This window comes from Microcaecilia unicolor, chromosome 1 (genome assembly GCF_901765095.1).
Source record: "Microcaecilia unicolor chromosome 1, aMicUni1.1, whole genome shotgun sequence".
Taxonomy (NCBI): Eukaryota; Metazoa; Chordata; class Amphibia; order Gymnophiona; family Siphonopidae; genus Microcaecilia; species Microcaecilia unicolor.
In genome coordinates, this window is record NC_044031.1 from 135678935 (window position 1) to 135693944 (window position 15010).

At 43.6% G+C, this 15010-nt stretch overlaps 1 protein-coding gene across 2 annotated transcripts in view; it reads right to left on the reverse strand.

Moving 5' to 3' along the window:
* SGCE (sarcoglycan epsilon) overlaps positions 1 to 15010 on the reverse strand; it is a 94394-nt gene that overhangs the window by 51744 nt on the left and 27640 nt on the right. For both annotated transcript variants that reach the window (XM_030200664.1, XM_030200655.1), the window contains exon 4: positions 11149 to 11347. In XM_030200664.1, coding sequence (XP_030056524.1) covers positions 11149 to 11347 — 199 coding nt within the window. The remainder of the gene's footprint in view (positions 1 to 11148; positions 11348 to 15010) is intronic.

Below are 15010 nucleotides of genomic sequence, written 5' to 3' on the forward strand. Positions count from 1 at the left end.
GTGTATTTTTGTAAGCTGCTTTGTAATTGGCCACATATTTTTATATATCTAATAAAATAATTTATTCCATCTGTGGCATTGTTCCTTTCATTGGAACAGCTAGCTAGCCAAGGGCCAGTTAGGTAGTCATTCCCCTGAGCAAATTAATCCAGAATAATTGCTTTTGTGGTAATTACCTGCTATAAAAGTACCTTACAATACTCACAAGCAAGCCTTCTCTGGAGTAGCCCCCATGCTCTGGAATGCACTCTCTGAAAAGCTCCACTTAGCACAAGACTATCTCTACTTCAGGAAGCAGGTGAAAGCTTGGATCTTCAAACCAGGCCTTTAATGGAAGAAGTAACTAACTTCTTAGTCTCACACACACATACATACATACATACACACACACACACACACACACAAGGAGTGACATAGGCTGCACATACTGCAGCAGGACATGTTTATTCACTCCTACCCTAGCTGAGATAACATTTAATCACCTCTCTGACCTCATGTGCAACTTTCTTTAAATTAGTCACCTTATTTTCTAACTCCTCTTACTCTCTTACCTATCTATATGTTAACCATCTTTGCTTATACCCTACACTATCTATTAAAATGTTCTATTACGTATTGTGTTGACATTGTAAGTAGTATACTATCAGGCTTATTTTCGAAAGAGAAGGGTGCCCATCTTTCGACACAAATCGGGAGATGGGTGTCCTCCCAGGGTCGCCCAAATTGGCATAATCGAAAGCCGATTTTGGGCGCCCTCAACTGTTTTCCATCGTGGGGACGACCAAAGTTCCCGAGGGCATGTCAGAAGCATAGCGAAGGTGGGACTAGGGCGTGCTTAACACATGGGCGTCCTCGGCCAATAATGGAAAAAAGAAGGGCATCCCTGATGAGCACTTGGCCGACTTTACTTGGTCCATTTTTTCTTGCGACCAAGCCTCAAAAAGGTGCCCAAACTGACCAGATGACCACCGGAGTGAATCGGGGATGACCTCCCCTTACTCCCCCAGTGGTCACTAACCCCTTTCCACCCTAAACAAATTTTTTAAATATTTTTACCAGTCTCTATGCCAGCCTCAAATGTCATACCCAGCTCCCTGACAGCAGTATACAGGTCCCTGGAGCAGTTTTAGTGGGTGCAGTGCACTTCAGGCAGGCGGACCCAGGCCCATCCCCCCCTATCTGTTACACTTGTGGTGGTAAATGTGAGCCCTTCAAAATCCACCAGAAACCCACTGTACCCACATGTAGGTGCCCCCTTCACCCCTTAGGGCTATGGTAGTGGTGTACAGTTGTGGGTAGTGGGTTTTGGGGTACTCAGCACCCAAGGTAAGGGAGCTATGCACCTGGGAGCAATTTGTGAAGTCCACTGCAGTGCCCCCCTAGGGTGCCCAGTTGGTGTCCTAGCATGTTGTAAGAATTGGGACCGAGACGAGACCCCAATATGTAAGGTATGTTCTATGCAAGAGGTACTTAGCTGACAGAACACTACTAAATAGCAATATCCTGTCTAGGGGAGTGTACCCCTTTATCCCAATGACAAGCTAGCTGTGCTGGAAAAAGGAACCATGCCACAGAAGGAATATATATATATATATATATATATATATATATATATATATTATTTATTATGTAAAGAAAAATATATGTATAAAAATAGTTCTGCAGGAAAATGTCAAGCAAAATACAATAACTTGCTATACAAAGAGATTATAACCAAAATATAGGTAATGACGTATGATTATCCTAATGGACTAACTAAATGAGTGATTACACAACCAATTACAGCACTGAAATCTTAATGATTAGCACACATCTTATGCAAAATACCGTAGCAGCTAAATTCACAGACCATAAGTAATGATATAACCCATCTCTCACAGAATAAAGACAAGGATTAATTATCCTCCTGGCCATAGGAATAAATCCTGATCTCACCCTGCAGTCTATGGCAGACTTCCAATGGTTCCGAAGCGGATTTCTCCTCTAGACTCGAGCTGAATTCTCAGCGAGTCTCTCAGTCCAGGAATAAGGTCCAAGATTTGAATTCTGGATGCAAATGGTACAGTCTTAGATAAGGCCTGATACTGTAGCTGAGCACGCCTTGTCAGTTGGTTACAACGCATGCAGTTCACTGGTGTTAGGAAAATCAGTCTCTGGCTCTTTCAAGCGTTCCATTCACCTGAAAAATCCTCTGGTCGTCTCCTTTCTTCCTCTCTCTTCAGTCCAAACTTCTGGTATGCAAGGGTCAGATGATACCTGTGGACCAATCACATACGGTGACATAATGTCCAGCCAGCTTCATGGTCAAGAAGTGAGCCTTTGTTCTACTATTGACGGCAAGCAAACCTCCCTGTCTGCTCAGATACTCCTGGAGCCATGGGTGACTCTCTCCTCCAATCTTCCCAGGAGATAGCAGACTAGCCCACGAAATATGTCTTTGGATGAAATAATCTTGCAATGCTCAGCACTAATGTTCCTTTGTAACCAAGCTGGTTTCTGATGGTTACAGGCACAGGCTAAAATCCACATTGTTATATAGGCCAAGACCAGCAAAGGTGAGATCTCAGGTAAATACCCCTACAATGTCAGGGGGACCAGTGCACTATGAATGCTGGCTCCTCCCACGACCAAAGGGCTTGCATTTGGTCATTTCTGAGATGGGCATCCTCAGTTTCCATTATCGCCAAAAACCGGGGACAACCATCTCTAAGGGCGACCATCTCTAAGGTTGTCCTAAATGTTGAGATTTGGACGTCCCCGACTGTATTATCGAAATGAAAGATGGACGCCCATCTTGTTTTGATAATACAGGTTTCCCTGCCCCTTCGCCGGAACATCCTGCAAGGACGTCCTCAGGAAAACTTGGGAGGGGCGTTCGATTATGCCCCTCTATGCCATACTTTGTATTGCTATTTGAATATTTTTGCTGCTGTAAGTGTCTATTGCTCCTGTTTGATTTATTCTTACTGTACACCACCTTAATTGAATTCTTTCAAAAAGGCGGTAAATAAATCCTAATAAATAAAAATAAATTAATACATTAAGTTCAATCCCATTGTAATTGAGCTCATTTTGATTATTTTACTAGACCTTTTAGAGAGTTTTACTCTTTTCCTTTCATTTCAAAGTTTTAATAATTCATCCTCTCCCCCAAAAAAGAAAAATCTACAGCATCGGTTCCAAGTAGATGGTGAGCACATCTGCAGTGTAATGACTACCTCTGTTACATTCTCAAAATAACCACCAGTATTTTTGAGGCAGTGATTCATGTAATTTTTCTCAGGGGTAATAATACACTTTGCTTCTCATTGTGTCCTCTGAATGTGATTTTTCCAACTGCTTATTTACATCTTACTGCTGCCTGACTACATAATGTTTTTGAAATGTTGAGCTCATTTCAAGAAGCTTTCGCAATGGCAGAAGGATGTTTTTCTCACAAAAACATATAAGTTGCGATTTTCGAAACTCCAATTTGAGAAGGTTTTTTCCACATTTGTCCAAATTTCAAGGGGGCATTTTATTTATTTTTTTTTTTTGGGGGGGGGGGTTTGGACAAGACTTGGGCATTCCCAAAAGTTAGATGTTCTTCTGCCGTAATGGAACAAAACCAAAATGTCTGGCTAGACCTGTGTCAAACACGGTTAAATTACAAAAAGGTGCCCTAAATGACCAGATGACCACTGGAGAGTTTAAGGCATGACCTCCCCTTAATCCCCCAGTGACCATGTTCTGCCAGTGGGCTCCCTCTTCTTCCTGGTGGGCAAGTCTGCTGTCTTCAGGATGTACCTCCTGGGGTCCATTCCCTGCAAGGTTCATAGCTCTTAGCTCATTTGAAAGTCTAGCTCTCTCTGATTCCAGCCCCAATTAGATTCAGGTGAGGAGTTTTCTCTGACCTCCCTCCCCCAACAGGCTTCAGTTACCTTCATTTAGAGTGTGTGCTTTATGAACCCCAACTTTATTCACCAACTTTAATAAATAATCATCTTCATAGTGTGTAATGTTGATCATTAGTTTGCATTTTCTTACTGTAAGCAATTTACATATCCAAGACACTCTGCTGTTCACCTTTCACCTAACTCACTGATGCAAAATGCCTTCAGAAGCACACTTGGTGCTGAAGGCCCAGCAGCAGAAAGACTCCTAGGAGCATAACTGGTGCTCGGAGCCCAGCAGTGGCCACTAGCTGAGGCCGCTGGGAGTGCAATCAGCACTCGGGGTCTAATAGAGGCAAAGGCCCCTGGGAATACAATTGATGTTTGAATTCCAAGATTAGAAAACCAAGACGTGATAGAAGACCACCAAGAAGAGGCATCAAGAGGAGAAAAGTAATCAGAAATTGAAATTTTAGCCAAATTAACAATTTTTCCATAGCATTTCTAATATGTGAGCGATTAACAACTACAGTACAACAGTCAGAACTATTTAAAACAGTACATAAGCCACCTTGTACTGCAAGCAAGTAATCTAAACCCATTCAATTACAGCGAGTAAAAATTGTAAGTTCATCAATTTGGTCTTGTACAGCCTTAAAGGCAATATTCAGTTCATGAGTCAATACATGTAAGACAGCTTGAAGTCGTCTAATAGGCATTCCTAATTCAGCAGTGGAAGCAGCAAAAATTGGAATCCAAGAAGTAGCAGAGAGAGCATCAAATCTAACTTGAGTTAAGGGATAAGTAGAATTAATATATTCCAAAGATTTTTGAATAGCTTCATGCTCAGGGGCTACAGCAGAGGGGACAGAGAGGGAACGTTTAGAATGAGTGGGGAAGGAGAAAGAAGTATTAAGAGGAACAATAACAGAAAAATAATTGAGTGTAGAGAGTATACAAAATGAATAAATGGAAGGTAAAGTCAGGTAAAGGAGACTGTCACAAATCCAATAATGACCAACAAGGAGATAGTGAAAGGTACGGAAAGTAGGAAAGCGATCGTGATAAGGCACAAGGTGTGGATATCTTGGTAAAGGACAAGGATGAGGAGAATGGAAGTGAGATATAGGAGAGAGAAAAGAATGGAAAACACGGGGGTCTGGAACACCTTGAAGACGGGGTGGGTTAAGAACCCGAAAAAGAGGTGTATCTGCAGGACACCTATGCAAACTTTGATTGGTGTAGGGAATGGAGAGGTGACGACATCATTATTACTATAAAAATACCTGCAGACAAAGAAATCCTTAGAATGAGCCTTTTTGCAAGAGAGTTTTCTGTCCTGATATCATTGCTAATTGGCTATTCTCCAGGAAATATATTATTTTCCTTTGTTTCAGCTTGTTTCGGGTAAGAACTATTTCTTTATAACTATTCTCTTTTCTCTTTATATTTTATTTCCCTTCAGGATCTATGATATTTCCTGTTAGTGGTTCCTTTCTCTCTCATTTTCTTTCTCCCACCAGCAGCAACTAGAGGGTGAGGTCTGGGGGATATGGTGAGGATGGACAGGAGAAGGAGCCACTCTGATAAAATAATTTCATGAAGGAAAGGGAGATATGCTCGAGGCTGCTACATTGGTAAGAGTACTGTTTAGAAATTGGTTAGTAGGTTGCTTATTGACCACCATTCACCCTGAATGCTTAGTAAGTTGCTTATCAAAATACTTCTCATAAATAAATGTCTTACTGTTTCTATATAATACAAATTGTAAATAAATTAAATTGTTTAACCATTCAGCCAGCATTGTTCATAGTTGTCTTTTTGAGTTTTTCCAGGGGAAAAAGGAGGGAAATTGCACCCGCTAACACTTTTCTTTCCCAGGTGGAGGCACCAAGTGCCAATCAACAGCCAACAGAGTCTGCCAAAGGAGGACTCCTGCCATGTGGGCCCCAGATCCAGAAACACTAACAAGAGCACAGCAGCTTGCAGATTTCAATGCAAGCAGTATTATTCAATTTATATGCAGTAATAATGAGGTAATTTGCACACATCTCTTAAGAACATAAGCATTGCCATACTGGGTCAGTCCGATGGTCCATCTAGTCCAGTAGTCTGCTTCTGACAGTGGCCAATCCAGGTCACAAGTACCTGGCAGAATCCCAAAGAGTAGTAAGATTCCATGCTATCAACTTCTGTGGTTAAGTAGTGGCTTTCCCCATAGAAGTTTGTGTACTTTTCCTCCAGGAGCTTGTCCAAGCCTTTTTAAACCCAGATATGCTAACTGCTTTTACCACATCCTGCGGCAACAGGTTCCAGAGCTTGTCTATTCATTGAGTGAAAAAATGTTTTAAAAGTATTACCATATAACTGCATGAAGTATCCCCTTTTCTTTGAATTTTTTGAAAGAGTAAAAAAAAAAATCATGTTTACCAGTTCTATTCCACTCAGGATCTTTTAGACATCTATCATATTTCCCCTCAGCCATCTCTTCTCCAAGCTGAAGAGCGCTAACCTCTTAAGCTTTTCCTCATATGGGAGGAATTCCATCCCTTTAATCATTTTAGTCGTCCTTCTTTGAACCTTTTCTAATTCCACTATATCTTTTTTGAGATACAGCAACCAGAATTGCACACAATACTCAGGGCGAGGTCGCACCATGGAGTGATACAGAGGCATTATAATGTTCTTTAACTTGTGTTCTATTCCTTTCCTAATAATTCCTAACATTCATTTTGCTTTTTTGGCTGTCATCACAATCTGAGCAGAAGATTACAGCATATTATCCACGATGACACCTAGATTTTTTTCTTGTGCGATTCCTAATTTAGAACCTAAAATCGAGTAGCTATGATATGGATTATTCTCCCTGATGTGCATCACATTGCACTTGTCCATATTAAATTTCATCTGCCATTTGGATTCTTAGTCTTCCAATTTCCTAAGGTCCTTCTGCAATTTCTCAAATCCACATTCAATTTTACAACTTTGAATATTTATGTGTAATCTGCAAATTTAATCACCTCACTCATCCTTCCCATTTCCAGATCATTTATAAATATGTTAAAAATCACAGGTCCCAATACAGATCCCTGGGGCACTCCAGTATTCACCTTCCCCCACTGAGAGAACAGCCATTTAACCATAGGCGGTCGGTGGCTCAGCTGTTTGGGGAGGATAAAGTGGGCGAGGCCAAGCCTGAGTTCTTAATTGCCTGAAAGCATACAGAAAGGTCAGCAAAACAGTGGCAGATAATACCTTTTGTTAAATTTAATATCTCCAGGGACAGAGAAATATCTAGTGTACCTGAATGTAACTCACACTCAGCTACTACTGAAAAAGTTGTGAGCAAAATTAAAAAAAAAATCCAAATGCCAGAGAATAAAGTGGCAAAGAAAATTAAATAGTGAAAGCTTCAATAGATATATATAGGTCTCTTGGGCAACTGAATTAAAATGGATTTTTTAAAAAGTGTCAGTAGCTGATACCTACATCTCTATAGAGGCCTGCAGTCCATCTACCCCTCAAATCCCACTTTCCCACAGCCAGTCTGCCTCTCTTTTACGCACATATCTTCCCCTTCCGCTCCCACCTTCAGAGAATCTGTTGGCTTTGCTGCCTCATGAGACTGGGAGCTGCAAGGTCAACAGGTTCTTCATGAACCTCAAGTTACTAAAATATGTCTGAGAGCTCCCAGGCTACAAAGTGCAGCTGAAAGGCACTGGGAAGGGGAGGGGAGTGGAAGAGGAAACTGTTGGACCATGGGTAATGGAGGGAAGGAATATACTGGACCACAGCGTAGAAATACCAACACTCTGATGTTATGACAAACTAAATTTAAAGTTTTGATGCCACCTCAGTAAGGCCAACACAATTCCTCCATTGTAAAACACTATACACAAACTTATAGTATGATATTGTTCTCAGTGTGTTTTTGCACAACACCACTAACTTCCAGGACTCAAAAAGCAACAACCTAATGCATGAAAAGACAGCACTGTAAATATTACACCATGCCCTAAAACACAGATACACCATCTAGTAAAAAAAAAATAATTAAACAAATCACTGTAATATGATCTCTACACAGACTCTAAATGCTAGCAGAACACCATACCTTGGTCACACACACACAACACATACAGACCCATAACAAATGTGAAACAAGGGACCAAACATCAGTAATAGAAATATGAAGGCAAAACTGAACTGGAAACCTCAGGAAGTCAGACTCTACACACAGCACTAATAGTGAAATAGACTCTCAAATACAAAATACCAGAGATATGCATTTCTAAAAGCTGACAAATTCCAATTAATAAATTCAGAATACAATACTTTTTCTACCTTTGTTGTCCGAGTATTTTATTTTTCTATTCACTTTGGTCCCGATGTCTCTTTTCTGCTTTCCTGTTTTCCCCCGTCTTTTCAGGGCTCATGTCCATTAGACATTTCTTCTCTCTCCATGTCGTCCATTCATCTTCTCTCTGTCCCTGTTCCTCCTTCCCTCTCTCCCTCCCTCCATGTTCAGCATCTGCCCTCTTAGCATCCCTATTCTCCTCTATATTCATCATTTCTCCTCTGTGTCCCTAGGTTGACCTGTTCTGCATTTCCACTCTGTTTCCATATCATCTCTGTGTCCAACATTGCCCCCTTTTGTCCCTATTGCCTCTCTGTCCAGCATTGCACCTCTGTGTCCCTGTCCTTAAGCTCCCTCCATGCCCAGCTTCTCTGTCTCCCTGTCCCCTTCCTCCCACCTGTGGGATCAGTATCTCTCATCCCCTTCCTCCCACCTTTCTTCCTTCCTCCTCCCCCCCCCCCCCCCCCCCACACACACACAGTCCGGTCAGTGTCTTTCCACCTCTCCTCCAGTACATCTCAGTCCCTCTCTCTCCCTCCCCTCCATCTTCCCCTCCAGTCTAGTCAGTCTCTCTCTCCCTTCTTTCCACAGATCCAGCATCTCTCCTCTTTCCTTGCCCCCTCCCTGTTCCAGTGTCTCCCCTCCCGGGTCTAGTGTCTTCCCCTCTTCCAGTCCAGCAGTCTCTCTTGTCTCTTCCTGGCCCAGTATCTCCTTCTCCCTCCTGGGTCCAGCATCTCTTCTTGTCTGCCCTCGACCCCAGGTCCAATGGAGCAGTACCTACTGCATCTTAATCTCCCTGGGTCCATCACTTCTTTCCTCCTCCGTTACTTCTAGTCTAGCATCTCTTTCATTCCCCCCTCCCCACTGCAGCTTCTATCCCTCTCCCTTGTTTCTCCCCCCCATTGCAGCATCTATCCCTCTCCCTCGTTCCCCCCATTGCAACATCTATTCCTCTCCCTAATCCCCCCCCCCCCATTGCAAAGTCTATACCTCTCCCTCCCCCCCCCCCTTCCATGGTGTCTATCCGTCTCACTCCCTCTTTGCAGTACCTCTAATTTGATTAGATCACTGCCAATAGCACGGCAGTGGCACCATACTAACTAAAACAGCTTGCTTTGGAGCTTCGGCCTGACGGCCTTCCTTGACACATCCTGCTCTCACAGAAGCAGGAAGTTGTGTCAGAGGCGGCAGGATGCGTCACAAGGAATGCTATCAGGCTGAAGCCCTGAAGCAAGCTGTTTAATTAGTATGGTGCCGCTGCCACGCTACCGGTGGTGATCTAATCAAATTATAGAGACCACAGGGAGGGAGTGAAAGGGATAGATGCTGCATCGGAGGAAAGATGAGAGAGAGACGTTGGACCAGAAGTAATGGAGGAGGAAAGAAGTGCTGGACCCAGGGAGCAGCCCTGATATGGACAGCCCGGTACTTCGTGAGCTTGTGGCTGAGACGTGGAGGGGCATAATCGAACGGGGGCACCCATCTCCGGGGACGGCCACAGGAAGGGGCGGAGCCAACTGTATTATCGAACAAGATGGGCGGCCATCTTTCATATCGATAATATGGTTGGGGCCGGCCAAATGTCAGAGATGGCCGGGTTTGAGATGGCCGGCATCGGTTTTCGCCGATAATGGAAACCAAGGCCAGCCATCTCAAACCCGTCCAAATCCAAGGCATTTGGTTGTGGGAGGAGCCAGCATTTGTAGTGCACTGGTCCCCCTGACATGCCAGGACACCAACCGGGCACCCTAGGGGGCACTTCTAAAAATTAAAAATAAAAATAGCTCCCAGGTGCATAGCTCCCTTACCTTGGGTGCTGAGTCCCCCAAATCCCCCGCAAAACCCACTCCCCACAACTCTACACCATTACCATAGCCCTTATGGGTGAAGGGGGGCACCTACATGTGGGTACAGTGGGTTTTGGGGGGGTTTGGAGGGCTCCCATTTACCACTACAAGTGTAACAGGTAGGGAGGGATGGGCCTGGGTCCACCTGCCTGAAGTGCACTGCACCCACTAAAAACTGCTTCAGGGACCTGCATACTGCTGTCAGGGAGCTGGGTATGACATTTGAGGCTGGCATAGAGGCTGGCAAAAAAATGTTGTTGTTTTTTTGGGTGGGAGGGGGTTGGTGACCACTGGGGGAGTAAGGGGAGGTCATCCCCGATTCACTTCAGTGGTCATCTGGTCAGTTGGGGCACCTTTTCGAGGCTTGGCTGTGGAAAAAAAGAGGCCAAGTCGGCCAAATGCTCATCAGGGCCGGCTTTCTTTTTTCCATTATCAGGCGAAGCCGGCCATCTCTTCATCACACCCCTGTCCCGCCTTCTGTACCCTGCCGACAAACCCCCTTGAAGTTTGTCCAGCTCTGCGACGGATTGCAGTTGAGGCCGGCCAAAATTGGCTTTCGATTATGCCAATTTTGCCGGCCTTGAGAGATGGCCGGCCATCTCCCGATTTGTGTCAGAAGATGGCCGGCCTTCTCTTTCGAAAATAAGCTGGTTAGCCTCCCCAAGCCTCTTATACCGGGCTCCTATGCATTTAACCATATCCTCTCTTTTCTATCTTTTAACCAGTTCCCAATCCACAACAGAACATTGCCTCCTATCCCATGGCTTTTTAATTTTCTCAGGAGTCTCTCAAGAGGGACTTTGCCAAAAGTGTTCTCATTATTATGTAGCTCAATGACTTAAACTGATGTGTGCTACAGTAAAATAATGCATGATTTTGCCACTTAACACAAGTTAGGATGCAAATATCATGCGCTATTCCCTTAATGTACATTAGTAACTACCCCCCAAATCCCTGGGAAATAGATGTGATTTGTCATAATATGGCAAAAAAAAAAAAAAGAGGAGTTGCTGTCTCTAAATGGTGGACAATACAAACAGCTCTCGCAATACCTTGATTTAAATGTTCTTACCCCTCCTTCATATCATTGATGGGAAGTGGAACTCTGCCTCCCCTGTCCAGAGCTGAGGTAATGTTTATAGCATTCAGTTTGTCGGGCTGCCACACATTTTTCACTGCTCCAAGAAAATCACCAAGGATCTCACTTGCCAGCATTTCTTCCACATTCATATTTTTGATAAAGAACTCAGCTTGATACGGTAAGAAGAGATCTGATTATAAAGGGAGAAATAGGGTATTTGCATGAATTTAGATTTTTGATTCACTATTACTCACCTTTCCAACCAGAGCTCAAGGTGAGTTACGTACAGATTTAGCAGGTTTTTCAAATGGTCATTGCCCTTGTAGAAGCTGGGCTGTGGAATGTATGAAGCCAAATAAGAGAATCCCATGTACTCTGTGGCTCTAATACAAAGTCTCTACATATCAATGAGCTTAAGATGTGGCACACCTCGCTGTGTTAGCAAAAGAATGTCTTGTTGTCTGATAACAAGCAGGACATTGTTTCTCACATGTGGGTGACATCATCCATTGGAGCCTGGTGCGGATGCTACCCAGTGTTCCATAAATTTAAGAAGCCTTTGGCAGCATCGCACCACACATGCACTAGTGCCTTCCCACCTCACATGAGCACGAAGGACCAGCAGTCTATGTTTTTCTGCAGAGCAGAGAAGTTGCGTTCTCTGAGCTCACCTCAGCATGTCAAACATTATCATTTTTTTCCCAGTGCCTTACCTCACAGTACGTGGGTTTTAACTTCATATTTTTCTACTGTCTTTTCCCTTATCCCCTTTTATTTCATTAGGGTTTTCAGCACATTTTAAGTTTTCCTTGTTTTTTTTCATGGTTCCTGAGGCCCGCTTAGGCCTGAGCACTGGCCACGGTGGATTTTTCTTTTTGGTGTAGAGATTTCTTCATCTCTTATCATTGATCCATTGGCTATTTTTCCCTCAGTGTCACAAAAAAACATCTCCTAGTGGTTTTAAGCATTGCTGTAGGGGCAACAGAGTCATTTCTGGGACTGACCCCCATAAATGGTTTCTGTCGTGCCTAGGCTCTGATCATGAGGCCTCTAACTGTGTTCTCTATTTCACAACACAAATGAAAATGCAGAAATGGATTCAGAAAAGCAGAGAGGCCCTGCATTAGAAACTTTTTGGCACTTCTATGACTGATCGATCCATTTGCATTGGCATTGGAGGCATCAGTGCCTGTGGCTGGAGAAGTTGAATCAGACACTGGGGGTGTACCAGCATTGAGGTCTCGCCCTGCCTTAACATCGGGCACCAGTAGGGCCCCATCAAGGCTGGTTTGCATCAGACCTGACTCTGAGGATAGGTCAGGATTTGATATTGTCCTTGTCAGCACCGAGGGATCCTGATGTCATATAATGAGGGAAGATAAAGACACTGGCATTGGTCCACTTCGAAGCATGGTGCCAGGAGCTATGAGTCCCTGGCACTGTCGGTACCCATGAAGCGTCAGTGCCATAAGAGTTGTTCCCTCACCATACAGTCAGTGCTGATGCACCAGTCTCTTAAGCACCAGAACCAGCCTTCTAATTCAGCACTGGCATCTTTGCAGTATGTCATCAAACTCATACCAGCTCTGCCTTTACCAATGCCTGCCTCTGAGGAACCCTCTGGGCCAAAAGACAGCCGGCATGGTTGAAAAGTGAGGTGAAGGAAGCTATTAGGGCTAAAAGAAACGCCTTCAGAAAATGGAAGAAAGTACCATCTGAAAATAACAAGAAGCAACATAAGGACCATCAAAGCAAATGCAAGGCGCAGATAAAGAAGGCCAAGAGGGATTACGAAAAAAAGATAGCATTAGAGGCAAAAAACATAGTAAAAATTTATTTTGGTATATTAAAAGCAGGAAGCTGGCAAAAGAATCGGTTGGGCTGCTGGATGACCAACGGGTAACAGGGGCGATCAAGGAAGACAAAGACGTAGCGGAGAGATTGAATGAATTCTTTGCTTCGGTCTTCACCAAGGAAGATTTGGGTGGGATACCAGTGTCAGAAATGGTATTTCAAGCGGACGAGTCGGAGAGACTTACTGACTTCACAGTAAACCTGGAGGACGTAATGGGGCAGTTCAGCAAACCGAAGAGTAGCAAATCTCCTGGACCGGATGGTATTCATCCTAGAGTACTGATAGAACTGAAAAATGAGCTTGCGTAGTTACTGTTAGTGATATGCAATTTATCCTTAAAATCAAGCGTGGTACCGGAAGATTGGAGGGTGGCCAATGTAACGCCCATTTTTAAAAAAGGTTCCAGGGGAGATCCAGTTAATTATAGACCGGTGAGTCTGACATCGGTGCCGGGGAAAATGGTAGAGGCTATTATTAAAATTACAGAGCACATCCAAGGACATGGATTACTGAGACCAAGTCAGCATGGCTTTAGTGTGGGAAAATCTTGCCTGACCAATTTACTTTAATTCTTTGAAAGAGTAAACAAACATGTGGACAAAGGGGAGCCAGTTGATATTGTGTATCTGGATTTTCAAAAGGCTTTTGACAAGGTAGCTCATGAAAGGCTACAGAGGAAATTGGAGGGTCATGGGATAGGAGGAAATGTCCTAGTCTGGATTAAAAACTGGTTGAAGGATAGGAAACAGAGAGTGGGGTTAAATGGGCAGTATTCACAATGGAGAAGGGTAGTTTAGTGGGATTCCTCAGGGGTCTGTGCTAGGACCGCTGCTTTTTAATATATTTATAAATGATTTAGAGATGAGAGTAACTAGCGAGGTATTTAAATTTGCTGATGACACAAAGTTATTCAAAGTCGTTTGAATAACTTTGTGTCATCAGCAAATTTAAATTCCTCGCTAGTTACTCTCATCTCTAAATCATCTTAAGTCGTTAATTTGCAAGAGGATTGTGAAAAATTACAGAAGGACCTTACGAGACTGGGAGACTGGGCAGCTAAATGGCAGATGACGTTTAATGTGAGCAAGTGAAAGGTGATGCATGTGGGAAAAAAGAACCCGAATTATAGCTAAGTCATCAAGGTTCCACGTTAGGAGTTACAGACCAAGAAAGGGATCTGGGTGTCGTCGTTGATAATACACTGAAACCTTCTGCTCAGTGTGCTGCTGCAGCTAGGAAAGCGAATAGAATGTTGGGTATTATTAGGAAAAGTATGGAAAACAGGTGTGAGGATGTTATAATGCCGTTGTATCGCTCCATGGTATGACCGCACCTTGAGTATTGTGTTCAATTCTGGTCGCCACATCTCAAGAAAGATATAGTAGAATTGGAAAAGGTGCAGCGAAGGGTGACTAAAATGATAGCGGGGATGGGACAACTTCCCTATGAAGAAAGATTAAGGAGGCTAGGGCTTTTCAGCTTGGAAAAGAGACAGCTGAGGGGATACATGATAGAGGTATATAAAATAATGAGTGGAGTGGAACAGGTGGATGTGAAGCGTGTGTTCACGCTTTCCAAAAATACTAAGACTAGGGGGCATGCAATGAAACTACAGTGTAGCAAATTTAAATCAAATCGGAGAAAATGTTTCTTCACCCAACGCATAATTAAACTCTGGAATTCATTGCCGGAGAACGTGGTGAAGGCGGTTAGCTTGGCAGAGTTTAAAAAGGAGTTAGACGGTTTCCTAAAGGACAAGTCCATAAATCACTACTAAATGGGCTTGGGAAAAATCCACAATTCCAGGAATAGTATGTATAGAATGTTTGTACGTTTGGGAAGTTTGCCAGGTGCCCTTGGCCTGGATTGGCCGCTGTCGGGGACAGGATGCTGGGCTCAATGGACCCTTGGTCTTTTCCCAGTGTGGCATTACTTATGTACTTATGTTGCAGAAGAAGTTGGAGCAAATCTTGGTTCAGTGTGATGCCGAGGCCTCGA